The sequence below is a fragment of the Blastocystis sp. subtype 4 genome (genome assembly GCF_000743755.1).
Source record: "Blastocystis sp. subtype 4 strain WR1 chromosome Unknown seqid_0010, whole genome shotgun sequence".
Classification (NCBI taxonomy): Eukaryota; class Bigyra; order Opalinata; family Blastocystidae; genus Blastocystis; species Blastocystis sp. subtype 4.
The window spans coordinates 59,526-85,664 of NW_014569537.1; the positions used below are offsets into that span (position 1 = coordinate 59,526).

A 26,139-nucleotide genomic window follows, 5' to 3' on the forward strand; every position below is an offset into this window, starting at 1 on the left:
AGTTTGATCTTACCGAACTGTTCTTCTATTTTGGATTGTGCTCTGAAGAGCGAAGCGTTGTTCCCTACCAACAAGAGCGAATTGCGGACATGTCTTAACAAGCATGTCTGCTTCACCATGAAAGAACGTGGTTTACAACACGTACTTCAAATTTAATGATTGCTATTGTAGCGTTATGTAACTTCGAAGTGGATTTACTTGGATGATCCTTTCTTCAAAATGAATTGTTTTTCGAATCGACTTCAAGAGCCGTATTTCTATTCATTTGAATCCATTCTAGTTATATCATGTTGAAATATGATAAGGAGATGTTGTTGTTTGATGAACGATTTGTCGACTATGGATGCAATAAGGTTCAGTATGTGGATCATCTTCGACTCATTGGATATGAGTTTTATCTCTTAGGACGATCGTTTGCTATGGATCTTGTTCATCATGAGTTAAACTTGATTTAATTAATGATCTGTAGTTCATCATATCGTAAATGGTATTTATCCTATGCAAGAGCAGCCAAAGAATCGAAAATGCGAAAAGTGTGTAATGCCTACATGGATAAGGCACAATTCTTGTATCCATCTAGTGCTAAAGTGAAAATATGCAATTCCTTATATTAAACAGTGTTTCTTAACTGTAAAGTAAACTCTCTTGATCTTGCTTCTGACGGCGCTTTTCTAGATAGGAGCCTGTACATGTCGTAATATAAATAATCGACACTACAACTAGCAACATCACTACAATCACCATCAAGGTGATTATTCCAGTGACCTTAGGTGATGCTATGCACCCATCATAGTTCAGTCGTTTAAACTGATGGCTGCTGTGAATTAGGTAATCTTCTACAACATGAACTTGCATACGAATCACTACCTGTAAAGTATAAATCAATTGTCTCTGTGTATCCTACAGCTTCTAAATACGAAGCAAAGGGATTTGCACCTTTGCTGTCTGTGCAATTCAATGTTCTGTTCATAAGTCCTTTCATTCAATCCAACGTGACATCATATTCCTTTGACACTTCAATTGGAGTCTGGCAAGTCCATTGTTTCAACCAAGTGTCTTGCATCATGGTGATGTAACACGACATATACAATATATCTCCTGTGATATCTACAAATTTGGCATGATTATGCATACTGTACGGGTGGAATTACCTTTCATCTTTCCTTGACTATCCATTACTATGACTATTAAATGCTACATAACACCATTAAATTGGGCATAGACCTGAGCTCCTGTTGAACATGTTGCATCGTCATAAACATACCAAGCAACATCAATGTCTGTTGGAAGACCGTCGATACTTCCAAAGATTTTTGTTACTACTTGGTGATCTAAATCCTATTCGTTTAATCTATTCACTTACTGTCCCAACAATCCGACAGGAACTCACCACAATCTTCGTATTATACATAATTTAAATATACTTACTAACATTTCCAAAGTCTTTTTGTCTAAAATTGAAACTCTGCATCATTTCTTACCTCGCAAGTATTGCTACATTACTATTGTATTGTGCAACACAGAGGGGAACAATGAGGAAAACGAGAAAGAACATGTGTAAACAAACAAAATCTCAATGAACATTTTCACTTATGTATTCTGCCACTAGAATGGATCTCGATTAGCCAAGTGGTCTCTCTGTGTATGGAATCGAGGATGGGTGGTTGGAAAGCGTCAGGAACAAACAGGATTAACAGATACCGTTTTATTTATCCCCAGTCCTCTTCTTGAATGATCTGAGCAACTGTTTTGAAGTTCATTGGAATGTGCTTCTCGATGTCTTGTTTCTATGTATGATTCCATTTACTCGATATTTACTCGTGATATTTGCTTCCTTCGAGTGATTTCCCGTTGAATAGTCAGTTGCTGTTGTCTTAATTCGGTATACTCCTGATTCAAAGCCAGCAGTCGTGAGTTCAGATTCACAGACTATCTATCACCATTCCATCAGATATACTTCTGTCTGTCTCTTCTTCCATTGGAGCATTAGGGTGTTGTAATCTTCTTGTTGAAGGATTCGCTCCATCTGCAATCGTTCAACTTCTTCACGATGAGAGGAAGTAGCTGAATCCAATTGTTTTCGTGTTTCCTCCAGATTTTGTAGTTCTTTCATCTTTGATGAATTCACTGTTGTATTCCTACTTGTGTGTCCATATGACCTCGATTTGATTCTACCTCTTTTCTTACAGATTGTTCAATGAATTGAACCCATTTCTGATGTTCTTGAATATGAAGTTGCTTAAGACGATCTCTCTTCTTTGATAGCTGCTGGAATTGTAATTGTAGGTCTTGGATCTCTTCACTTAAACGAGCATATTGATCATCATTCTGTTGAATTTCGTGTAGTGCCTCCTTTCGTCGTAGCATACGTTGTCCATTCACTAATTCTGAATACCCGATCTGTATCCTACTGGATTCAATTTGACACAATTTCAGCTCTTCCATTTCTTGTTCTCTTTTCACTAGTCCTCAATCTCTTCACCCACAATCACATTCCTCATATCGTTTTGAAGCAATTCCAAGAGCCTCCTTCTGTTTACTCAATTCCTGCTGATTCTTTTCAATGTGACGTGTCAATTCATCCACCTTTTGCACAAACTACATTCTTGATTCTTCTATTATCACTTTACTCCTGATATTGCATCGTTAGAATCCATTTGCTAGTCAAATCTGTTTTCCCTCCATTCTCAATTATTATTCGATTGTGATTCTCATTCTTTGCAGGTCGCATGGAATCAACGACTCAACTTATTGACGATGGAGAGGAAGAAGTGTTCCTTCAACAGCTGGAGATGTACAAGAAACGGAAAATAGAATTTACTCCTGAAACCGAGCAGCTTTATGTGAAACTATTATGGCGGAAGGTAATCAGTTTCCATGATCGTTCTCACGTTTAGAAAATGGCAGAAATGGGCCTTCCATTATTCAATCTTGACAAAGAAATCCTTACAAGTCTCAAGAAAACAAGAAAGAGAGAACAACTGGCAAAATAGTACTATCTATTTGAATGAAGGAACAGTTCTTCACAGAGTTGTCGAGTGTGGACAGGACCATGAACGTGATGACCAATAGTTCTGGGATCGTTGTAGATTTCGTAGTCGTTCCCTCCAGGATGGATTTTGTCTCCGAAGAAGTGGATTTCATCGTATTCGGAAAGGAATTGTAAACAGTATGTTTTATCGAAACCCTATATATCACGGATCCAAACCAATGACACGTTTGGAACAACATCAAATGATGTTTGGCCTCCAATTAAATATGTAAAGTTAAGCTCCTTGAAATGAGCTTTCAAATCCTCAATCATCTTCTCTCGGATGTGATGGATCTACTTAAGAATCCATGCAGAATCATACCTTGTCGTATTCTTCAAAAAAGATCCTTTCTTTAAGACTGGCATCGCGACCAAGAGGACAAATATTGATCATGGATGTTCTAAACTGGATAAATGTCCCTCTATGAGTTACAGTTCCAACAAGTATATACCGTTTTATCGGTAGATCAAGATCACTTAAATAGCGCAATGCATAGTTAATAAACGAATTCAATTGCTCATCTGTATACTTATCTGTGAGATACTGCACGTCATTAACTGATTCAACTTTTACGGCGACATGAAAGAGTTGGTTCCTTTTGTAGGCAGTACTTCCATTCTGAGAAAACAGAAAGTTCGTCTGTGAAATCACTTGTACTGATTCTACTGTAATCTCAACTTACAATCTTCCCCTAACTGAACCTTATGTTTGGCATAATCTGCACCTCCAACAAATCCAATATCAATCACCGAAGATAGATTCAGAATGAAATCTTTCATCTTCGGTGAAATGTCCTACTATTCACCCAATTTTCTGCAAGTACCTTTCTGGGCTCCGTCAGAGTTCCGTCAACATCAAACAATGCAATACTACGATGTGACATGAAAGTTAATGATAAGAAACAAGACAAAGGCAAAGAATATTACTGCAGACATCAAAAGCTGAAGTTAAAATTCATGGTAGCAGGATTCGGTTGTTGAGGCTTCATCTGTTGGGGCATGTTGTAGTAGTTGGCTTGTTGCTGCTGCATTCCATAGCCCATTGCAGGTTTATTATAGTTCGTCTGTTGCTGCATACCATATCCCATCTGCGCTTGCTGTGGCATATTGTATCCACGCTGTTGCATGGAATAGTTCATTTGCGCCTGCTGGGCACTGTATCCCATTTGCCCCTGCATGCCGTAACCCATCTGAGGTTGAGCAACAGGTTGTGTCTGCATTCCATAACCCATCTGAGGTTGAGCAGCAGGTTGAGGTTTGTTATACAGACTCATAATACTACTCATATCCACTTTGGGAGTAGTTGGAGTTGGCGTATTGACTACTGGAGTGGGAGTGGTAGGTGTATTCGCCACAGGAGTGGGAGTCGCTGACATAGTCATGCTACTCATCAGATCTTCCATGGGAGAGGCCTCAGGAACAGGAGACATGTTGAACATATCATCCTCAGCTTCAAACTCCTCAACGGGAGACACAGCTTCCTTCTTCACAGGGACCACTTTCCTTACAGGCTTCTCCGCACCTCCACCAATCGGGGCTTCAAAGTCACGAATGTTGCCATCAGCCACCCATCTTCTCTGCTCATATTTGGCGCGAATGAACTTCTCCAACTCAGCCATTGAACTATGTTCGTCGGGACGCGGGTAGTTGGCAGGCAACTTTGCCTCCCAATAGGCATTACATCGCTTATTACCCCATCTCTGCATATTCTTAATATGCTCGTTCTTCCAGCTATCCAGAGAGACAGAACGGACAAATGAGATGTGAACTCCAAGGTTACGATGAACTCCAGAGCAACGAATGCAAATGAAGCAACCGAGAGTCGCCGAAGCCCATCTAGGTCCTATAAAAATCAGACACACTCGTTCGAAACCAAATACCCTTTGCTCCACAGTCGGCACAAACCTTGTTGCAATCCTTCTTTAGAAGTTCCTCTAAAATCTTCTTATGCGAGGCTTTGATCTGACTCATCGTCGTTGGTAGAATATGGAAATGCACACGATTCCGTAATCGAGACTATTTTGGGATTCAATCGAGGACCCTAATTTAATTGGATCTTTTTGAATTATATATCCTATTTCTTCTGTATCCAATCTGCTGTATCCTTGACATTTTGGGTGATGATTCGCTATAATTAGACAATTCAATCTTGTTATTGTTACTTCTAAAATAGGAATGAAACAAACAGAGCAACTAAAGGAATAAAATAAATAGATCTGGGCCTAATCCTTTTTCGAATCACACAATTCCCGTTCCCTTTCTAATGGGTCGATTACATTTGAATAATCCTAAGGATCACCATAAACCAATTCTATCACTTTAAATTGAAACCAGCGAAACAAAGGGGTTGATGCAATTCTATGGTACAGGGAACGGAAATACTAGATTAAATCCAACTAGAAACGGTACAGTGATGTCAAGGTAGTACCAAAAAAGTCCATATGCCAATCCCACACATACACCCACAAGGACCTGAGGAAGCGAGTGCTCTCCCAAGTAGATACGTCCATAAACCACCAAAAACCAGACAATCCACAGAATAGCGACAGCAATCACATTCTGACTAAATGCTCGTAGATGGACTCTAGACTCAAGATAAAGAATTACAATTACCGATTAAAAATCCATAATGTAAGATATATGCACAGACAGGACATGAATTGCGAGTGATCTGATGGCATGCCATGTGTTCCCTGAACTCCACCGGGTCTCTCTTGCCGGAAGATCCTCTTTAAAATCTGGTTCAATACGGTACAACTAACCTACAATTCAAACAGGAACAACATAAATAACCATTTCCACAAGAAGAAAGCAAGAGTGGATATCACGATGTACAAGGATTGAAGAACAAATAACAATGACAAACACTCTAGATAATGAGTCTGAAGCGAAATAACCTTATACACAGGAGCTAGCGACATCAGTGCCATAATCCAGCCAAATAAGCCATCATCCTTATCATAGACAATGTAGGTGAGAGAAAAAGGTTCAGGAACCATGGTGTTTTTGATCGAAATGAGTCATAATGAAACCCCCGTTCCGTTTCTATTCTCTTTTCATCCATATTTGAAAGTTGAATCTGAGTAGACATCATGGAACCTTCAAAAATACATGGAATTTGCTATCATTGCAATTCTGAACTCTTTGGTGTTGTAATTGAGGTAGCAGGGAAATACTACCACAATAAATGCTTCTATTGTTGCAAATGTCGGAAACAGTTGAAGCAAGAGGAATTCCGCATGCGAGATGTGGGTCTTTGTGGTCTGAAACTCTTATGACTAGGAGCGATTCTTCTGCATATCCTGTTATAGCAAGGAGTTTGAAAGAATCTGCGCTGAGTGTCATGGGTTTATTACTGACGATCAGTACATTGAGGCTTTGGGACAGTTTTATCATATGGTAGGATGAATTGAAATGGAGGTCACTGTCAGGATCATTTTGTTTGTTTCCTGTGTAAGAATAGTTTCGCTGACCAGCGTTTTGTCCGAAAGGAGATTTATTATCACGGACAACAGATGACACGTCCTTTCTGTCTTTCGTGTCATCAGAAGGTCAAAAGCATGGTTTGTCATAGTTGTCATCATGCCATGGGTGAAGTGGTAGGAGCTAAACAAAGTGATTCCCTGTAGAAAGCATACGATGATCATGATTTCTATCACGACTTCTGTTACATTCGAGAACATCCTAATGAAGTTTTCAGTGAAGAGCTGTTAGAGCAATCTCGCTTACGAGAAGAAGAAGCGAAGCAAATGGAGGAGGAGAGAAAGCGAATTGAAGAGGAAGAGGCCGAGAAGAAGCGAATGGAAGAAGCCGAAAGACGATTGGAAGAGGAGAAGCGACGTGTTGAAGAGGAGGAGAAGAGGCAGTTGGAGGAGGAGAAGCGACGTGCCGAAGAGGTGAAGAGACAATTGGAAGAGGAAGAGGCAGTACGGAAGCGAGCTGAAGAGGCTCTGGAGGAGGCTCGTAGAAAGCGTGCTGAAGAGGAGAAGGAGAAGAAACGTCGTGAAGAGGAGCGTGTGAAGAAGGAAGAAGAGGAGAAGAAGCGATTGGAGGCGGAGGCACTTCGTAGGGATGAAGAGAGACGTGTAGAGAAGGAGCGCCGTGAGGCAGAGAGGAAGGCAAGAGAGGAGGCTGAAACAGAACGAAAGGAGGCTGAAGCAGAACGAAAGGAAGCAGAAAGGAAAGCAAAAGAGGAAGAAGCAGCTCAGAAGGAGGAAGAGGAACAAGAAAGACGTAAGCAAGAAGCCAAGGAGATGTTGGAGTTGTACCGAACACAGCAGCGTCATGTTGACTTTGATGACGACGATGATGATTTGCCTGAAGAGAAGCCAACTATCCCTCCTCCTCCTCCTCCAAAACCAACAGTAACTCCTTCATCACCGAAAGTGACTGTTCCACGAAGTGGAATTAGTGCTATGTTGGCTGAGAGTTATGCTCCTATTCAAGGAGGTCGTGTAAATGAATCAGGACAGAAGGAAGGAGAAATTGCGAAGAGTACATATTTTGAGTACCCACAGTATGAAGACTATCGTCGAATGGACCAGAATCGTATAGAGGAGAAACAGGAAGATTCTGATAGTGAACTACCTGTGTCTACAGAATTGCAATGTAGATTGCTACTAATGATACTAATGAGTAGATGAAGTAGATGAAGAATACTTAGCTGAACAGAGACGTGTGCAGCAATTACCAAATGATCAGTTAAAAGTATATCCTTATTCTGAATTGACCGTAAAAGTGATGGGGTAAGAATCATGAATTAGAAACCACAACTACCAAAGGATGTAGATGTGAAGAGAAGAGAATATCACTTGTCGGATGAAGAATTTGAAAAGATATTTAAGATGTCAAAAGCTAAGTATGAGAGTCTTCCAAATTGGAAACGCAACCAACTTCGCAAAAGTCGTGGACTCTTCTAAGAGTGTTTTGTTTTGTAGTTTGTCTAGTATGTTTGTTTGACATTTGTAAATAGCATAATTCGATTTGTTGGATGGAAACATTCACAGAAGCCTTCAGACGGATAGGATTGGATGCAAAAGTCATTTCCACACTAACGAAATCGAATAAAAAGGCAGGTAAGTGGAGATGAGTCTTTGTTGTTGTAGCTATTGTTGCAGAGGCAATTAAAGAAGCTGGAGCAAGTTATGGGTGTGATAAAACGAAGGGAAATCTGATGTGAGTGAATAGTCGAAAAATGAGGGAATAGATATAATATTGCAATGACAGTTCCAGAGTCATCAATACAATACCGTCCGATTCTCCTAAAATGGGTGATGGAAGGAAAGATGAAGACAAATCTCCAAGTTACTGAGGCAGTGAAGTATCTAAAGCAATTACCAAATCGAGAAACTGTTGAAATGATAGGAAACGATTAGAAATAGTTGGATCTGCCTCATTTCGAAACATTCTGTGGAATTGGAGTTGAAGTAAGTGATACCGAGATTCAAGAGGCTGTTTGTAACGTAATTGAGAAGTATCGGACTCAACTCCTCCAAGAACGGTATTCATTCCCTATCACAAAGTTGCTGTATTCACTGAAGGAGGGACGGATGAAGTGGGCAGATGGAAGAAAAGTGAAAGACATGTTTGATCGTGAAATTGTTGCTCTGTTGGGTGAAGAAACAGAGGAAGATCGAGTTTGAATTGATTGGAATGATAACATGAAGAAATCAAAGCATTCGAAACAAACAATAAAGAATTCATCCATAGCAGATGGATTTGTCGAAGCGTAGTTTGAAACAAATTGGAATGAAGAATAGACGTTATTTAGAAACATCCAAGAATAGTCCTTCTCTAGTCGAGCAGCATCAGAAACGAACTGGAGGCGTTATACGTTGTCGATTCCCTCCCGAACCGAATGGATACTTGCACATTGGACATGCTAAAAGCATGTATCTCAATTTCAAAGGAGCCTTCGATCGTTTGGGTCAGTATGCATTGGATTCGTTTCATTGAACGTAGAAAAGGAGAAACAATACTTCGCTTTGATGATACAAATCCAACAACAGAGAAACTAGAATTCATCGAGAATATTCTGGAAGATGTTCATTGGCTGGGTTGGAATCCTGTGAAGATCACATTTGGAAGCGATTACTTTGATCAATTGTATGAGTATGCACTTCAATTGATTAAGAAAGGAAAGGCATATGTAGATCATCAAGTATTGATAGGAAACAGAATGAAACATAGACGGCAGAAGAAATCAAACAATCGAGGGAAATCGCAATGGCGCTAAGCAAGAAGGAGAATATTGGTGGTATTGTATATAAATGGATTGATAAGCATATAGATGTGGTTCCAGAGTCTCCTTGGAGGAATCGGAGTATAGAAGAGAATCTTCAGGAATTCGAGAAGATGCGACGTGGAGAATACAAAGAAGGAGAGGTTAGAAGTAGGTTGGTTCTTTTACATAGGCAACACTGCGAATGAAGATCGACATGCGTTCTCCAAACCCTTGTATGTGGGATCCTGTGGCTTACCGTATCAGATACCTACCACATCCTCATGTGGGTGATAAGTGGTGCATTTATCCTTCGTACGATTTCCAGCACTGTCTAGTGGATTCACTGGAGGACATCGATTATTCACTCTGCACTCAAGAATTTGAGATTCGAAGAGAGAGTTATTATTGGCTGGTTGACCAATTGAATCTCTGGAGGGCATATGTGTGGGAATTTGGAAGATTGAACATCACACACACTGTAATGTCTAAACGGAAGCTAAAAGAACTCGTAGACATGGGAATAGTGAGAAATTGGGAGGATCCTAGAATGCCCACAATTAAAGGATTAAGACGCAGGGGATTCACTCCAGCAGCAATCAATGCCTTCTGTGCTGATATTTCAGTATCTCGCACTACCACGACCACCATCGATTGGTCAAAATTGGAGCGATTTCTTCGTTTTGATCTTGACAAGACTTCGCATCGTGCCTTTGCTGTCTTGCATCCAGTGAAACTGACTCTCACAAATAAGAAAGCGAATGAAGTTACATGGCTTAAAGCACCGCTGATTCCTGGTAATCCCACTGCTGGAATTCGAGAGCTTCCCTATCAACGAGAGGTTTATGTAGAACGTGAAGATGTCAAATTGAAGGATGAACCCAAGTTTTTGGGTCTAGCTCCGGGTCGCATCGTATCTCTTCGCTATGCTGATACTGTACGATGTGATGAAGTTGTATGTGATGGAAATGAGGTCAAGGAAGTGAAAGCGACGATATTGGATGATTCAGAAGCGAAAGAAGCAGTAAAACATTTGGACCGCAAATTAGGTTCCATTCACTGGCTTGCAGGAACACATCCCGGAGAATCTCCTCGTTGTGGTGAGGTTCGCTTGTATGATCACCTCTTCACGGAGAAAGATCCTCTTCGACTCAAGAACTGGAAGGATGGATTGAATCCACTCAGTGAAGTCATTATTCCGAATGCAATGATGGAAGCTATGCTTTTTGGTCGACGTGTGGAAGATCACGTACAGTTTGAAAGATTGGGGTATTTTGTTGTGGATAAGGACACAACGACACTGGGGAGAATGGTGTATAATCGTTCTTGTTCATTACGTTCATTGTCTGTTTGTTCCAAACACATCTTATTCTGACCATGACAGACACTCCTCTCAATGACTATATTTTGTCTTATGGAGGTAATGATGATATGAAATAATGAAGAGTAGAGCTGTTTAGTTACCTGTTTTGGGAAACTGCGATTGCAGTTGCCTGCATCTACACAATTGCAGGACTTCTAATGTTCCTCGCGAATCGGAAGTTGAAACTAATCTTTCTTCCCTTCCTCTATGCCTTCTTTGGTTGCATTAGTGGACTCGTCAACGGTTTTATCTTGTGTAGGTTCCAAAGTCCTATTATCATTGTAGCTGCTGCCTTAGCAGCCATTTACATTTCTGTTCCATATTCGTTATCCAAACGAAGAACTTTGTATCTAGCCATTATGCAAGCGTGTATCATTTGTTATAGTAAGTTGTCCAGAAACAATCGCATCTCACCAATTCTAGTTGTTTATGTTGTTTGTTGGATTACTTGGAGGGAAACATTCTTTTCGAATACGCAAAGAAACACGATTCAACATGAATTAATCTTAAAGATACTCTAGGAAGATGGGGAAGGAGCAATCACAACAGCAGTCTCTGATACCTTATTCTCATTTGCGCTGTCAACTTCAGGTTTTACTTCCTTCATCTCAATCTCCTGTTCAGCTTCTGCAGCTGCTTCTTCTACCATTCGCTTTGTTTTCAGTGCCGTTGCCTATACATAAAACCGTTTTATTTCTCCTACATCACGTCTCCAACGCACATAGTTATACACAGGAATGCTCCAAAACAGAATCGGAACCACAAATCCAATTAGACAACACCAGAATGCATGTAGATGGAGTACAGAGAAGCATGCTGCTGCAACAGGACTAAACCAACCAGTACTAAACATCATGGCTATATATTGGGTCCTACGACATACCACCTATCATTAAAGGACCTATTGCTCCTGTTACTACGTCTGCACCTTGAGCAAGAGAGACGGAAACCATTGTAGTAAGGAAAACTGCAGGGAAAGTAGTTAGAGTTCCTGCTACAGCACCTGCATCTGTTTGACTCAGTACACCACTGATAAACATAACGACAAACGTTCCGCAACCACGGATCAGATTGATATACCACTTTACCTTGTTCTTTCCAGCAGGGGTCGGTGGCAAACGCCAACATAAGATAAGTCCACAAATACTCATAAAACACATTACGAGGAGAGAGAAAGCCCACATACTAAAACCATAACCTTTAACGAAAGACTGAAGATAGGTTGCTGCAAGGGCCACAATGAACCAGACAAGCAAGGAGAAAAACGAAGTAACAAGAACCATCTTCTTATTACTCCATGTCTTTGGAAGCTTGGGAGGAATCAGTTTCCAGCATGGCATAAAGAAAATATTCGTAGCAAAAACACCAAAAACACATGCAAGGAGAGATTCAGTTCGCTGCTCTATTGTTTTCGATTCTTCGGTCATAAGAATATAGGCAGCAGGAAGAATTGTCGATGGGATAGTTCCTATCACACTCCCAACAGCACCTCCAAATGTCTCGATCAGGTAAGCAACAGCAATGGACATGAAAAAAGCTAAGCTAGCAGATATCAGAACCTTTCCGAACTGCATTTGAGATAGAGAATAATGACAATGGTTGTGAAAATATGTTGCAAAAGTGGATTTGTTGGATCTATTAGAGTACTGTCTCTCTCTATGGTTCCCTAGCAAAGGGGGTCAACATAGAACACCATTCTCCAAAGATGATTCTGTATATCAACACCATCGCATAATGTAGAAAACACATCGATAACGATCTGCAGGTTGTCTTGATCGAACAAATACTAAATGGGGGGAAATGGATTTCTAGTATTTTATGCCTGCTAGAATGACCCAGGGGTTTTCATTCTCTTGAACCAAATATTGCTACTGATATTGAGAAATGCGTAGATAATTGGATTGATAGAATTCTAATTTTATAGCCAAGGCAAAGGCTGTTGAACTTCGCCAGAAGAATCGTGACGAGCTGATGAGTGAGATTGAGAAGTACAAAAAGGAACTTTCTCAGGTATTTTTCTTTTTCTATCGTTCTAATATCTAGTTGCGTGTTGCTCAAGTCACTCAAGGTGCTCCTGCCAAGCTCGCTCAGATCAAGGTTGTTCGCAAGAACATTGCTCGTGCTTTGACTGTTCTCAGCCATCAGAAGAGAGCTGCCGTATGATTGAGAACGAAACTTGACTTGTAGTTGAAGGAGCATTTTGCTGGAGCTAAGTACCTGCCCACAGATCTTCGTGTTAAGAAGACCCGTGCGATGCGTCGTGCTTTGACTGAGAAGCAAGTTGGTAACAACAAGATTTGTCTGATGGATAGGCTGCAAAGAAGACTCTTCGTCAGCAAAGGAAGGAACGCTTTTACTCTATGAAGAAGTTCGCTCTCAAGGCTTAAGTCATTCTCTCGATTCAAATCTGTTTCTTACAAACAACATCAACTATAACTTATTCGTCCATGTTCTTCAACACAACAAATTTCTTGTCATCATCACTAAATTCTTCAATAACTGGTATCGAACGCACACTCAAGTCTCGCTTCTTGGTTTTCATAGATCCTCGAACACTTCCTTCACTCCCTCGAACACTCTTCACACTACTATTCCCTTCACTTCCTCTCCGATCTTGTCCTTCGTCTCCATCACTCATCTCTCCATTCATATACGTCATTAGACTGCTTCCAACACGGCCTGTTTGATTCATTAGGAATTGAGTTCCTCCCACCACAAATTCTCTTGTCTTCTTCAGTTTCACTCCTAGTGACATCAAACTCTTCTTGAAATCACTGGAACGTTCAGCCATGTATTGATTTGTATGAACCACACTGGATGCAGGATCACGATGATGGCAAAGATGAGAATCTCCAAATCGGATCCGCAGATAGAATGGATCTTCTACAGGAAGATGTGCTTGAGAAGGAGGAGACGGGGAAGACAACGGTAAAACCCCCACAGATTTAGCCGCTTCCCGCGGGGATGAAAACGTCCCATATCCACGATGACTTCTAGGAGTTTCATCCTCAGATGAATCTTGCATTGGATGTGATCTCGAAGGACTACTGAAACTCCCATTATGGCTCAATAAGGAAGTTTCACTAGGAGTTACAGAAGGAGTTATAATTGGATGAGGTCGTGTACCAGAAGAGTCCAACTCCTCCTCCAGAAAGAGTGTATCAGTGCGTGTAATGAAGCTATAATTGAGATCAACGACAAAACTCCCACTTGGTGTTAAACCAGATGAAATAACTCTGATCTCGAATGGCTCCAGTGCATTGAATTGTGATTTTGATATCTCCTTGCACCTCAAGTCCTCCTTCAAAGACACAAATCCATTCAGCAACACCTCGTTGTTCATTGATTCTCATACTATCTGAAGAGACAAGCTCTGTGGATTCCTCTGTGAAGATACGTCTTGCATATGATTCCGGTGAAGGCATCAGTGCACGAGATTCGAAAGAGTGCTGAACATAAGATGAATCAAATTAGTTTACGGTTGTAATGGTGATCTCATACAGAAGAGACGTGCCTTCAATCAACTACAGATCACCAAAAAGAGAATAATCCTCACTGGTATCTCAACTCGTTTCAAATGAAGAACAGTTGGTTCAGGAAGTTCATGTGTGTAGAGATAATTATAGTAGAACACATAACGAATCTGCGAAGGGCCTGACCAATCAGATTCCTTAAAACTTCACCTACTGGATACACACTGAATCTTTGCTTTCTCACTCTCTAATGCACTTTCACTTGTACGACGTGTTGCAAACAATTGAAGGGCAGCAGCTGGAGAATCAGCCAAACCTTGCTTCAATAACAGACAAGCGCAGATAAAACCAGTTCGACCTTTTCCTCCTTTGCAATGAATTGCTATCACATTCGTTGGATCTTGACGCAGCCATAAATCACTCTGATTCACAATTGCAAAGATCTGATCTACACATCAGCTCAACATGATGTCATCACCCATCGAGCAAGTATTGTGATCTTCAATACAATAACGTGTGTTTCTTCCTCCAAAACACTTGGCCATATCTTTCGAATACCCTCCTTCAGCACAGAGATTAATCCTATGATATCTGGAATTCCAAAAATACCTACACCCAGTAATGTCCCATGTGTGTAGAGTTCAGAAACCGTTCTACATCATCAATATTGTTTCTCCATACAGATTCCCACACATTCCCTGGCCATGACATTGCAATGATCTGTTCTAGAAATGATGTTGAACCATGATTCTAACTTGATATATCACTCATATCGAGATGTTCCTCCTCTTTCTGACTTCGATTCCGATTGAACCAATGTCGGATAGTTTGAGACACATATGATTTCTCATGTTGGAAGAACTAGAATCAAGAGACCAAACACCTAATTACCGTGTATGACCGCAGAACACGTAACAACAGACATGTCTTAATGATAGCAAGAATTGTTCTACTAAGCACTTGTGTAGTAAATCTGGCCACGAAAAACATGGCAGTAGACACGATAAGCGAAATCATTTCAAAACTCTATTTGTTAAGATAACCGCGGGAATCTTACATCAGGAATAGAAATGTGTTTCTTGAAAATCCAGCATCGCAAGATGAGATCCACAATCATAATAAGACCCACAAGTACATAGAACAAACTACACTCAACCATACATCATGTCATTACGTTATCACATAATTGTTATAATCCAGAATGTAGAATAAACTCCAAAGAATATCAATAGCTACGAGAATCGTTAAGATTCCACGATATACTAAACATCACGTTATTAAAAATGAGGGACCCCAATGCTTAACTACCTTCCCCAACCATTCTTTGGAAAGAACATACATATCATGACACTTCTTTTTGAATTCCCGTTTTTCTCGTAATTTCTTCTCTTCCTCTGTTTCCTGAGTCTCTTCGTCTTCATTTTCAGATTCCTGATCATCAACAACATGATGTTCTAATCGCAAGGAAGCCTCACTCTGAAATGATTCTACTTCCTCTTCCTCTTCGTCTTCCTCTTCATAGGACGAGTTCATTGGGGATCGTAGCAGATGATCCTAGTGTCTTATCAATCATCTCAGATTTACGTCAACTAGTCGTTGACTGATCATTGAGTTGATTTGAGCAAGTGTCACAACACGGGGATACATCACTTTTTGTACACGTTTATATTTCACATATTCAGCATCATTCCATTCAATTAACAGAAGAGGTATATCCTAGAAATAAGATTTCACTACTAAAATCACTTTGGCTATCATGTAGTAAAACGCATCTCGAATGGTCATTGAACTTGGCTTAAAGGGAATGCGGACACGACGCAAACTGTCCATTGTAGAATCATCGGGATCACAGCCTTTGGCTGTCAACTCAAAGACAGCTTGTGCTGTAATCAATTCCACAAATTTATTCTTTTTCACAAGGAAATAACGCACACTATAATCAAAAAGGAAGAAAAACAAGACTGGTTTTCAGTTACTTCGTAGAGTAAATAACGTAGATCTGTATTGGCTGGAATCAACGGGATGTCAATAGTAATTGCCCTAGAAATGGTCGTGTCGAGACTACAAATCACCCAAATGACCGATTCCTACAATTCTTGAACATTTTTGGTAGCGTTTCGATTTACCTACGTGTTAAAATCCTCCAATACAAAGCCAACAAGCGAATTGTTACCTTCATTTCGTAGTTTCGTTAAGAAACTGCGAATATCCTGGTTCGTCTCCTCAATCATCTCAAACTCACTTCCTTCCGAATTTAGTGACTCTTCCTCAGTATATGAGTCATAGTCCTAGAAATCACTCTTCCCGAACAGAAAAACAGATTCCATTTCCTCTAGTACCCGTAAATTCGGTAGAGAACCCATTTCTTGTTGATTCATATAAACAAGAGTAGGATTCTTGTGAGATCAAAACTGGATTCTTCGTAATTATGATCCAAAATAATTTCAACAAACATCCTCCAATATATTACACAATCAAACTCAAAAAGATACGAATCGACCAGGAATGCAAAGCTGGTAAACCACAATTCAAGCTCGGAATCCACGCAGGACACTTTGATACTTCCACATCCTCCGTGTTATCATCAAAGTGAACATCATAACCACGTGACTCACTCGCAAATACAGACTTCCACAAAGAAGGACTATCAGTTTCAGGAAAAGGAATCCATAGAAGTGATGATTCATCTCTACTCGTAAGAACAGGAATGACAACAACAAACTCTTGATTGTAGGTTTGGTCACTCGTATTGAGAATAATGTACAGAGAAGAATCGGAAGTTGTGAGCGAATAGGTCAATATGCCTGTTGTTGAATTCACCCACATGATCGCCAATTCTGATTGAGAGAGAGAATACTGTTTTCGTAATGAAATCAAATCTTTTGTCAAAGTAAACCATAAATACTGTTCCGAAAGTGAATTGGAATAAAAACTGAAATCTAGAATGGAGGGAGTATCAGTGAAGGGTGTATCTGTAAAGAATTCGGTTCCCATAAAAAGAGATGGAATAGATGGTGATGTGAGTACAATAGTGAGACCAACTGCATGCATTCTCGGAACTCGATAATATGGGTCGGATTCATTGGAGCGCATCATAAAACGAGGGTCTGCAGAGTTCCGTGACTCATAGGAGAAGATTGAAGAATGAGGAGAATGATGATTCAATTGATGTAAGAGTGATTCGAGTTGAGTAAGATTGAGAGTTGATTGTGAGAGAAGCGAGGTGAGAGAAGAAGTGAGAGATGGGTCATATTCAGAATCAAAGAAAGAGGATTCCAGCGAATTCTTCATATCGGCTATCTAAGATTTGACAGAGAATTGGATCACGTACATGAATCATACTAGAGTTAATCATAAGGTTTTGGAAGAAACTAACTCCATCAACATCGATCGCTCCAAGTCCTTGCTGGCAAGCTTGACCTGAATAGAGAACACAACCAACATCATTCCACACGATTCCATCAATAGCAGCTTCATCATGCCACCGATTAAGTATCAATTGAATGTACTTCCCTCCTTGCTTCAATGGATTGTAGTCAAATCGATGTCGATTACCGATCTGATTCGAAGCATATGAATGAAGATACTCACCAATCGAATCCGAACAATCATTGTTATACACAATCGAATTGGAATCAAATAATGACCAATTGACTTCAAGAAATACAGCAATATTAGATGCATGAGCTGCAGAGACAAGATCATGCAAATGTGTGATTGTTCCAAATTGAGAGTGGATCGTACCAGGAAACTGGATACTGAGATCCTCTATGGTAAAAATCTATAGGAACACATACTCCAACAATGCGCTTGGTTTGATTCACATCGGTATTGTTCTATGGGAAATAACTCGAGAGCAGTGATTCCAAGTGATTTTAGATACGAAATTCGAGAAACCATCTGATGAAGGAACAGATCTGCTTCTTCTGAATCTGTGAATGATGGGAGAAAAACTTGATAAAAAATGGAATCTTGGAGTGTAACTCCTTTCCAAGAATTTGCTGTGATTGGAGATGATACACGATTGCTTTCACCATCTTGACCATAATATAAACTAAAAATGGAATTCCAAAAACAAAAATACATTTCGCGTGCTCCCAGTGATAGTCGCTTGCATGTTTGTTGGGACTTATCGTTGTACATCTCATAAAAGTAACTAAAGCCGATTTCGACTTGGCAAACATTCGCAAACCAACAACCATCATATTGACGTCTATATGGTAAAGCTGCAGCAAAAGAATATACACCATCGGATAAGAAGCACTTGAGGTATCATTAACAATCACCACTGAAACAAACGTAGCCAACGGAGCCCATGTCCGGAAAGCCACTCCATAAGAACAGTGACGGTTTCCAACATCAAAATATCGATCTTCTTTCCAAATGTAGGTATCAAGAAAGTCCATCCTCTCGCATTCCCCAATATCAAAACCAGGAACACATTCAGCACTTTTTCGCCATTGAACATGTCCGAGTCTTATAAGAACAAGGACTACAGTGAGAGCGACAAAAATCGTAATTAAAACCAGATAGATAAGGATAACATTCACTGGATACTGCCGTTTCACCTTCTTCTTTCGAATAGGACGACCATATCGATTTACTACAACCGGTTTCTTTCTCAATCTTGGACTACCCCTCATGAAGAACCATTTCTTGTCAAAATAATCACTTGGAATACTTGCAAGATCCATGGGGTTTTTGTGAATAATGAATGAGAACCGCGGGAATTAGGAGTTTGTGTTTTCAAAAGTGTGAATGATCAATCATTGAATACTAACAAAAGAAAAGAAAATAGCAATGATAAGGACCACAGAACAATCATAAACAATAAAAGAGGCGTGAATACTGACCAGATGACAGGACTGGCTGTGTTATAGAGGGTTGAAATCGATGCCACCCAGACCTGAAGCATGAGAATCAGCGTTCGATCCTGCTTTGGAGTAAGTGGCATCAAGAGGCAGAAAGGATAAAACACACTGAGAATCATTGAACCTGCTTGAATCAACACATGAGTGGAGTGAGTGAGAACGAAAGCAGCTGACCAATGTAAGGATGAGAATAGAAAGGATGGAGTGGTCAAATAAGTGTAATGAAGAGCAATTGATAGAACACCAACAGAATCACTCAACGAATGAATAGAGAGTCTTCGAATGAACACAGCTGTGATCATGAGACAAAGTAGAGAATACGAATACTGATTGTGAATGAAGAGAAGCATGAGAGAAGGTAGAGAAGATGGTTGAAAGAGACAACAGAAGCAAGCAATGATAGCAGGAAGAGTAAGTGATGGATTGAAGTAGAAAATGGTTTGCATGATAACTTGAAGAGGAGAAAGAATGGAAAATGAATGAAATAGTGGAGCCAGCAAAAGAATCCATGTTGATAGAGTCGTAAGAGAAGGAGATGGACGAATGAGAGATAGAACAAGTGAAAGAATGAGAAGAGAAGTGTTCTTTGGAGTATCACGGATCGATGGAAGAAGAGAAATCACAGCAATAATAAGAGGATGTAATCTTGGTTGTATGATAAGTGAATAACTAGTGAACGAAATGAGATAAAGAATCAGAACAAGAAATGAGAATGGTGACTGTATGGAGAAGGTATAATGGGCAAATGGAAGTGTGAGAAATATCAAAGCGAACAGACAATAACCGTAATGAATCGTGGTATTATCCAAGTTTGATTGGATCGTTTTTATGAGATTCATACTCTCATGTTCCAAGTCTTTTGCCAAATCATAACAATCCTTTGACTCTTCAACAGAACACTCTTCTTTCCATCTCTTTGTAAGTTTGGAATAGAAAGATGTATTCAAAGCTAATGAAGGACGATGAATGGACAAGAAGTGAATCACTTGCTCTGTGTTATCAATCTCTCTCTCTACTTGTTCAGATAGAGAAACAGGAGGAAGAAGATTAGATAGATGGTAACCCAGATTTGTGAATGGAACAGGACAGATGAAGTAATAAGAGATCGTTGAAGCCAAATCACGAATATGAGGTTCACGCTTATGATGAATAGAAGAATGATTCTCCTACAGTGAATGGCTGAAGTTCGTAGGATGAAGAATAGGCACATATTCCAGTAGTCACTTCATCATATGTTGCTCCTCCATGATTACCCCATGCACTTAATCCATGATCACCAAATACTAAGAGTAATGTGTTTGTAGGGAGATGAGATGTGATGTATGAGAGATGCTTATTAAACTTGAGAAGAGCATCATAAATAGCGTGATGCGATGGAGATGAAGTACTTGTTCGATGAGCATTATGATCCACAAGAAGTGAATGAATGATTAAGACATCTGTTGTTGATGTCACAAAAGACTCTAATGCTTCTTGAATATCTTCAGTATCGTCTACATACACATCAAAGGAATCACTTTCCTTAAGATCGTTTGAAAACACATCTCCTCCTAATTCTCTCCAAACATAATCGCCAGTATGAGCAATACTCAAATTGCGATAGCTCTTCAACTGACGTAACCAGTGATCCGATGTTAGAGAAGAAGAAAAGAAGGTTTGTCCGAGTTCAAGAAAACTACGCATTCCACCAGTTAGAAGAGTCTTTACTCCCTGTGTTGTTGACGTTGGAGGGTCCACTTTCATTGTTGAACATACTGTATGTTTAGGATCACTCTTTAATAAGTTTGAGAAGAAAGGTTTCCAACGTAGAACAGAAGAATTGAGAAATAAATAATCCGGTCTTGCTCCATCTTCAAGAAACACAATAAGTCGTCGACGCGTTGTCAATTCCGTTTTATAGACTTTATGGTTGACATCTACTTCCGCTTTACTATAACCTGAGAGAATAAATACAAATGAACTCAATGGACAAGTAACCCACTAGAAAAATCACAATTCCAACAGTGAAAACAAATGAATCGGATCTGGAAAGCATTTCATGATATTTCTTCGCGAGAATGACAAGAAACAAGAAAGACTATAGTACATGTACTACTTCTTAAAACAGTCTTCCATCTTTAAAAGGAGAGTGAAAATCATATCAATGTCCTTCAGAATGTTCACATGTGCTGTATGTCCAATAATTGAGTCAATAGATGCTCGCGATTGCTATATACTCACTCAAACAAGCAAAATCTTACATCAAAGTCAACATCCCATTTTCGAATCATGGTAGTACAAGAAGGTTGTTTCAAATGCTTCCAGAATAGATCTATCATTTCTCGAATTACTACAGCCTCCTCTCTTGTTGAAGCTTCAATCTGCGGAGTGAGTTCCACACGCTCCGAATAGAAGGGAATGTATGTATCTTGGTAGGATGAGACAAGATACACGTATTTAAATAGATGTAAGGCTATAAATAAATACCCTCCAAAAATGACATTCCATTATTCTCGGCTAATTTGTAAATTGTAGTTTGTCGTAGATCCTTATGATCGCGCAATAACAATTCACTCATCTGAATAGATTCCGTGAACTTTTGAATCAATCGAGCTCCAACCTCAGTAGTGAGATTTGCAAACATCAACCCCAAATGAGGTACATTCAAGGATAAGAAGAGATGGAAGTAAGATTGATATGAACTCAATGATGATTCAGTGATAGCCAATCGAAATACCAAACCTCCAATCGAATGAGCAATGAATGAAATACGTTGGATTGATTGTCCTTTGGATTGCTGTTCAATAGATTTGAGGTTAACTAAGATCTCTTCAGCCACCTGTTTTGCCAGATATGAGAGACTCTGGACTGCATTACTGTAACATTTATGAAGTAAAACACACTTCACATGAGGATACGTAAGTGTGATCAGATCCATCACTTTCTTCATATCCTGAGGATTGGCCTTAAATCCATGAAGAATAAACACAATATGTAGAGGAATATGATTAACATCTTCTATCAGACAATACTGACAGATTGAGAGGAAGAAGTGATTCATGTGACCACAAGTCGGATTCTCACAGACCCAAGGTTTGAGCTCGTGAACTAATCATTAACACAAACACGAAGATAGACTTGAGACAAGAGAAGACTCAGATTCTGTTCCTCGAGAGTAGGTCTCAACGATGTATGAAGAGAAGCTTTCGTCATGCTGAAGTGTCGTAAATTGATTTGAGAAAAGTGATCGAAGCTCTCTGAGAGCTGGTCTACACATCATCGATTCTCATCACATCGACGAAAATGAGGGATCCCCACGCATTGTAGTGAAAGCAATTCGATGCGTCTTTTCTGTATCCTGATTCTAGAATGAAGCATGTTCATCTTCCTTACATGACCATCAATGTCTTCAAGCACACATGGGATAACATGAATAAGAGATTTGAATCGTTCTCGAAGCATAACAAACCTGTCTTTCATAAGCAAATGCGAAGCAATCGCCACATGATCTTGCAAAAACTGAAACACAACATTAAACAATCCCCAGATTTGGCAGCTACAAGCAGACATATCATAACATAATCGTGACGCCATGTTTATCTTCAATTGAATCAATGATGATGTTGAAGCAGTTGAAGTTAACACTACAAATAACCAAAAAAAACATAAATACGATCATCTTCAATCTTCCCAGTTGAACGATGTTCTAAAAGTGAACTCTCTGGAGATGATTCTGCATCGTCGGAATCGAAATCATTGTAATCATGATAGCCTCCATTGAATTCCTGATGGTCTGAAGGAGTTTCATTATACCAATCACGTTGCTCATCATTCTTCACATCAGACAATACTGATTCCCGTGGTGATTCTGATGAAGAGGGAGTTTCATTCTCAAATTCAGGTTGGAATACACTGTTTGGAACTTGCAATCTGCTCACTTCACCTACTGCCAAAGTCTGTGATTTGCCGAATGCAATTCGAGTTGATGAAACACCTGTGGTATTTAAGGGAGGTGGTGAAACTCCTTTCATTGGATAATCGTGAAATGATGCAAGAGATGGAACAAACGAAGATGCACCTTGAATCCCATCTTCAGAGAGATGAGTCACTATTGAATAACGTATTGGGATATGAATGACCATGACAAGTAGAACAAGGATGTGTATGTGGTTGTGGAGTCAGAATAGATTCAGGCATGGGTTCAGAGAGAACATTTTGATAATGGGTTACAGGAGATGCAGTGGTAATGAAGGAATGATAAGGATAATGATACAAGGATATAACTCAGGAATGTAATCATCTTCAATGGATTCACCTGGTAAGAGAAATTCAGTTCGAATACGTTTTAGTAATGCAACGATTGAATTATAACTGATTTCTAAACACTTTTTCACCAATGTACTGAATTCTAAATATACTTGTCTCACTTCATCTGCTGACTACGGAATAATGTTATTCTCATCATTTCCTACATAAATCTCGTCAAAGAGATACTGGTGAAAAGATTTTGGTATTGATGTCGGAAGAGGATGATGATCATAACGTATGTCCAACAGAATACATGTAGAGACACTGTGGATCTCACAAACACCCTTTTCAGAGAAGAGGAGATGATGTCCTTGTAGGACTGATTCGGCTCCTACATTGGAAAATGTGATATGTTGGGACCCAATAAGCTAAAAATGAAATAGCAAACACATCCTAACAATATCATCCTTATAACAGTCAGAAGAAGTAGAAAAGGTTTCAAAGAGGAATGTACCATCATTCTCTGTTACACTGGGAATGGGATGTTTACAGCAATACAGATCCACAACAAAATCGAAGTTGATAGAACCCAGAGAGTAATCAGAATTCTCAATTCGCCAAATCACACTATCCCGAAGAGAAACAACCTCAAAGTCATTGTGAATTGAGAACAACCGCGATATAAACACATTGTTTTCCTTATCAATCGTACAGGGTTTGTAGTAGCATTCAGATTCATTCACCTAATTATGACATTTCCCGAAGAAACCTACGAACTTATTATCCACGACATTACATTTAATGCATGGATTCGAATCACAACGTAATATCCGATTGGGGAATTTGGAGACCAAACGGATACGATACTTGTAGATCCTGGAAATCAACAGAAATCACCAAACTCATACCCTTTTTGCGTCACACCTACATTGCGGAATGTATCAAAATCCATAAGGACAAGAAACACCGTGTTTAGCGACATGTCTTCAATTGAGGTTCAACCAAGCCAACGAATAGGCAGAATGGAAATACTACCCACGAAACCGATTCTGCTCAGAAAAAGTGGGAAACTGTACAGAAAGTGATTTCAACAAACAAAAAGAATTACTTAGTTCCAGGAACGATCCATCTGGGATTGACTTCACCTCCCAACATTCCCTTAAGAGCAAATTCGGCGGCCATCTCTCCCATGCGAGTACGTGTAGCAACGGAAGCAGAAGCAATGTGAGGAAGAATCACAACATTTGGCATCTTGAGCAGAGGATTGTCAGGAAGAACAGGTTCAGGATCAGAGACATCCAAACCAGCTCCTCCAATAATACCCTCCTGCAGAGCCTTTGTGAGATCAACCTGGTTAATAACAGGTCCACGTGATGTGTTAATGATGATAGCATCCTTCTTCATAAGTTTGAACTTTTCCATGTTAAACATACCACGAGTATGTTGATTCAACGTTGTATGAATTGAAATGAAATCGCTCTGCTTCAAGAATTCATCCATAGGCAAGTAGGTCATTTGATAGTCATTCTCCCAATCTTCCTTACGACGGATATCTGTGTACACAATCTTACATCCGAATCCACGCATTCTCTTCACAACCTCAAGACCAATCTCTCCCATACCACAAACTCCAAAGGTCTTTCCGTAAACATCTGTTCCACAGTAACCAAGAGGTTCCCAGGTTCCCCATCCTCCATTGCGAACAGAATCAATAGCAGGACTCAGACGACGTGTGGTAGCGAGCAACAGAGCGACAGTAAGCTCGGCGACAGTGCGGTGCATGACACCGGGAGTATGGCCACAGAAGATACCTCTCTTCTTGCACTCGGCAATGTCAAAGTGATCGAAACCAACAGACATGGAAGCAACAGTCTTCAGTTGGGGACCAGCAGCATCAAAGAACTCAGCGTTGATCTTATCGGTCAGCAAGCAAAGGCAGGCATCACATCCCTTAATATCCTTAAGAAGCTTGTCGCGAGGAATAGCCTTGTCGGGATAATCCCAACAAATGACGTCAATAGGAGCATCAGTCAACATCTTCATAGCTGAAGCAGGAAGCTGTCGAGTAACAAGGATCTACGAATTAGCAATGACGAAAAACAGTACTTTCGGCTTTGCAGCTGATGCAAAAGCACGAACAGTCGCCAAAGAACTAGAATGAACACAAGATCGAAAAAAGTACCTCTTAGAAGCCAGTCTCAGTGCCAACATTACTTCAAAAGAAAGATAAAATCAAGATGATTTTGAATCTAAAGGATCCACAAAGAAACAGAGAAATCGAGTAACCATAATGATTGGTGTTCCCCTATGCATGACTCGCTATTCCTTGATTATCAATTGTTTTCTATAATCTGCTGGTTCAAAACACTATTCAATGATACGATTCTTTGATAGATCCAGAGAGTTGATTTCTCGAAGATAATATGATCGGCCACATAAAAAGGATGGAACTTTGAATACCATGGACTAACCATTAAAACGCATTAGGATATATCCTATTAGATTAGTAAGGGAATATAGTGTTTCTTGGTACGAGATCATTCTCAACTCCGTACGAAAGTGCTCTTGTGTTCATTATTCTAGAATTGTTGTCTAGATGGAATGGGCATTCAGACTACCAAAATCCAGCTTCGTATGGTAATTACGAACAACATTCGTTCCTTTTGTCCCTTTCTCCTTCTCACTCGATTGATTTCTCTTGCATTTACCAGATTTGTTACATTGTTTGTCACAGAATCAATAACAGATAACCGCGGTTCTTCTACATCAAACACAATTTGTTTTTCGAAATGTCTTCTTCAATGATTTGGGATAGCACAGGTTCTGATGTAAATGGTGCCTTTGCTCCTGAAGTATGTAATCAGTTGGATGCCATCTTTAAGCCTAATAATGTTGCTCTGATTGGTGCTTCGGAGCGTGAAGGAAGTGTCAGTAAGACAATTCTCATGAATTTG

General features: G+C 39.8%; 12 protein-coding genes across 12 annotated transcripts; 3 read left to right on the plus strand and 9 right to left on the minus strand.

The window, feature by feature from the left end:
* Positions 1–219: 219 nt before the first annotated feature.
* On the plus strand, positions 220–614 carry JH06_0215 (hypothetical protein; the record flags this gene model as incomplete). Its single annotated transcript, XM_014674395.1, has 3 exons — positions 220–251; positions 281–439; positions 470–614. 3 exons carry the CDS (start codon positions 220–222, stop codon positions 612–614), a joined length of 336 nt encoding a protein of 111 aa, XP_014529881.1.
* Positions 615–671: 57 nt separating this feature from the next.
* JH06_0216 (hypothetical protein) lies at positions 672–1,555 on the minus strand (the record flags this gene model as incomplete). The annotated part of the gene is given in 8 exon segments (XM_014674396.1): positions 672–713; positions 742–848; positions 868–962; positions 993–1,107; positions 1,203–1,331; positions 1,364–1,396; positions 1,429–1,451; positions 1,482–1,555. The coding sequence occupies 8 exon segments, from the start codon at positions 1,553–1,555 to the stop codon at positions 672–674; spliced, it is 618 nt and encodes a 205-aa protein (XP_014529882.1).
* Positions 1,556–2,995: 1,440 nt separating this feature from the next.
* On the minus strand, positions 2,996–3,915 carry JH06_0217 (phosphomannomutase; the record flags this gene model as incomplete). Its single annotated transcript, XM_014674397.1, is given in 7 exon segments — positions 2,996–3,187; positions 3,209–3,325; positions 3,354–3,453; positions 3,484–3,575; positions 3,606–3,688; positions 3,715–3,826; positions 3,838–3,915. 7 exon segments carry the CDS (start codon positions 3,913–3,915, stop codon positions 2,996–2,998), a joined length of 774 nt encoding a protein of 257 aa, XP_014529883.1.
* A 51-nt stretch (positions 3,916–3,966) lies between these two features.
* Positions 3,967–5,002, minus strand: JH06_0218 (hypothetical protein; the record flags this gene model as incomplete). Its single annotated transcript, XM_014674398.1, has 2 exons — positions 3,967–4,874; positions 4,912–5,002. 2 exons carry the CDS (start codon positions 5,000–5,002, stop codon positions 3,967–3,969), a joined length of 999 nt encoding a protein of 332 aa, XP_014529884.1.
* A 251-nt stretch (positions 5,003–5,253) lies between these two features.
* Positions 5,254–6,030, minus strand: JH06_0219 (dolichyldiphosphatase; the record flags this gene model as incomplete). Its single annotated transcript, XM_014674399.1, has 5 exons — positions 5,254–5,319; positions 5,441–5,615; positions 5,645–5,793; positions 5,825–5,900; positions 5,936–6,030. 5 exons carry the CDS (start codon positions 6,028–6,030, stop codon positions 5,254–5,256), a joined length of 561 nt encoding a protein of 186 aa, XP_014529885.1.
* Positions 6,031–8,250: 2,220 nt separating this feature from the next.
* JH06_0220 (glutamine tRNA ligase) lies at positions 8,251–10,626 on the plus strand (the record flags this gene model as incomplete). The annotated part of the gene is made up of 7 exons (XM_014674400.1): positions 8,251–8,382; positions 8,413–8,667; positions 8,698–8,759; positions 8,791–8,961; positions 8,993–9,191; positions 9,221–9,415; positions 9,445–10,626. 7 exons carry the CDS (start codon positions 8,251–8,253, stop codon positions 10,624–10,626), a joined length of 2,196 nt encoding a protein of 731 aa, XP_014529886.1.
* Positions 10,627–11,131: 505 nt separating this feature from the next.
* JH06_0221 (hypothetical protein) lies at positions 11,132–12,188 on the minus strand (the record flags this gene model as incomplete). The annotated part of the gene is made up of 3 exons (XM_014674401.1): positions 11,132–11,287; positions 11,318–11,444; positions 11,491–12,188. The coding sequence occupies 3 exons, from the start codon at positions 12,186–12,188 to the stop codon at positions 11,132–11,134; spliced, it is 981 nt and encodes a 326-aa protein (XP_014529887.1).
* Positions 12,189–12,585: 397 nt separating this feature from the next.
* On the plus strand, positions 12,586–13,001 carry JH06_0222 (60S ribosomal protein L35; the record flags this gene model as incomplete). The annotated part of the gene is made up of 4 exons (XM_014674402.1): positions 12,586–12,624; positions 12,658–12,771; positions 12,802–12,894; positions 12,927–13,001. The coding sequence occupies 4 exons, from the start codon at positions 12,586–12,588 to the stop codon at positions 12,999–13,001; spliced, it is 321 nt and encodes a 106-aa protein (XP_014529888.1).
* A 50-nt stretch (positions 13,002–13,051) lies between these two features.
* Positions 13,052–16,465, minus strand: JH06_0223 (phosphatidylinositol 3,4,5-trisphosphate 3-phosphatase TPTE2-like protein; the record flags this gene model as incomplete). Its single annotated transcript, XM_014674403.1, has 18 exons — positions 13,052–13,793; positions 13,825–14,063; positions 14,094–14,138; positions 14,171–14,268; positions 14,302–14,535; positions 14,566–14,669; positions 14,701–14,812; positions 14,843–14,948; positions 14,979–15,113; positions 15,145–15,232; positions 15,262–15,349; positions 15,380–15,641; positions 15,672–15,803; positions 15,825–16,020; positions 16,050–16,148; positions 16,179–16,213; positions 16,247–16,375; positions 16,427–16,465. 18 exons carry the CDS (start codon positions 16,463–16,465, stop codon positions 13,052–13,054), a joined length of 2,883 nt encoding a protein of 960 aa, XP_014529889.1.
* An 881-nt stretch (positions 16,466–17,346) lies between these two features.
* Positions 17,347–19,260, minus strand: JH06_0224 (malto-oligosyltrehalose trehalohydrolase; the record flags this gene model as incomplete). Its single annotated transcript, XM_014674404.1, has 5 exons — positions 17,347–17,855; positions 17,885–18,141; positions 18,172–18,300; positions 18,333–18,719; positions 18,869–19,260. 5 exons carry the CDS (start codon positions 19,258–19,260, stop codon positions 17,347–17,349), a joined length of 1,674 nt encoding a protein of 557 aa, XP_014529890.1.
* Positions 19,261–20,098: 838 nt separating this feature from the next.
* Positions 20,099–22,968, minus strand: JH06_0225 (putative serine esterase; the record flags this gene model as incomplete). The annotated part of the gene is given in 9 exon segments (XM_014674405.1): positions 20,099–20,938; positions 20,961–21,035; positions 21,065–21,166; positions 21,199–21,410; positions 21,425–22,045; positions 22,076–22,206; positions 22,231–22,301; positions 22,331–22,581; positions 22,611–22,968. 9 exon segments carry the CDS (start codon positions 22,966–22,968, stop codon positions 20,099–20,101), a joined length of 2,661 nt encoding a protein of 886 aa, XP_014529891.1.
* Positions 22,969–24,289: 1,321 nt separating this feature from the next.
* JH06_0226 (glyoxylate reductase hydroxypyruvate reductase) lies at positions 24,290–25,396 on the minus strand (the record flags this gene model as incomplete). Its single annotated transcript, XM_014674406.1, has 3 exons — positions 24,290–25,261; positions 25,292–25,337; positions 25,368–25,396. The coding sequence occupies 3 exons, from the start codon at positions 25,394–25,396 to the stop codon at positions 24,290–24,292; spliced, it is 1,047 nt and encodes a 348-aa protein (XP_014529892.1).
* Positions 25,397–26,139: the final 743 nt, after the last annotated feature.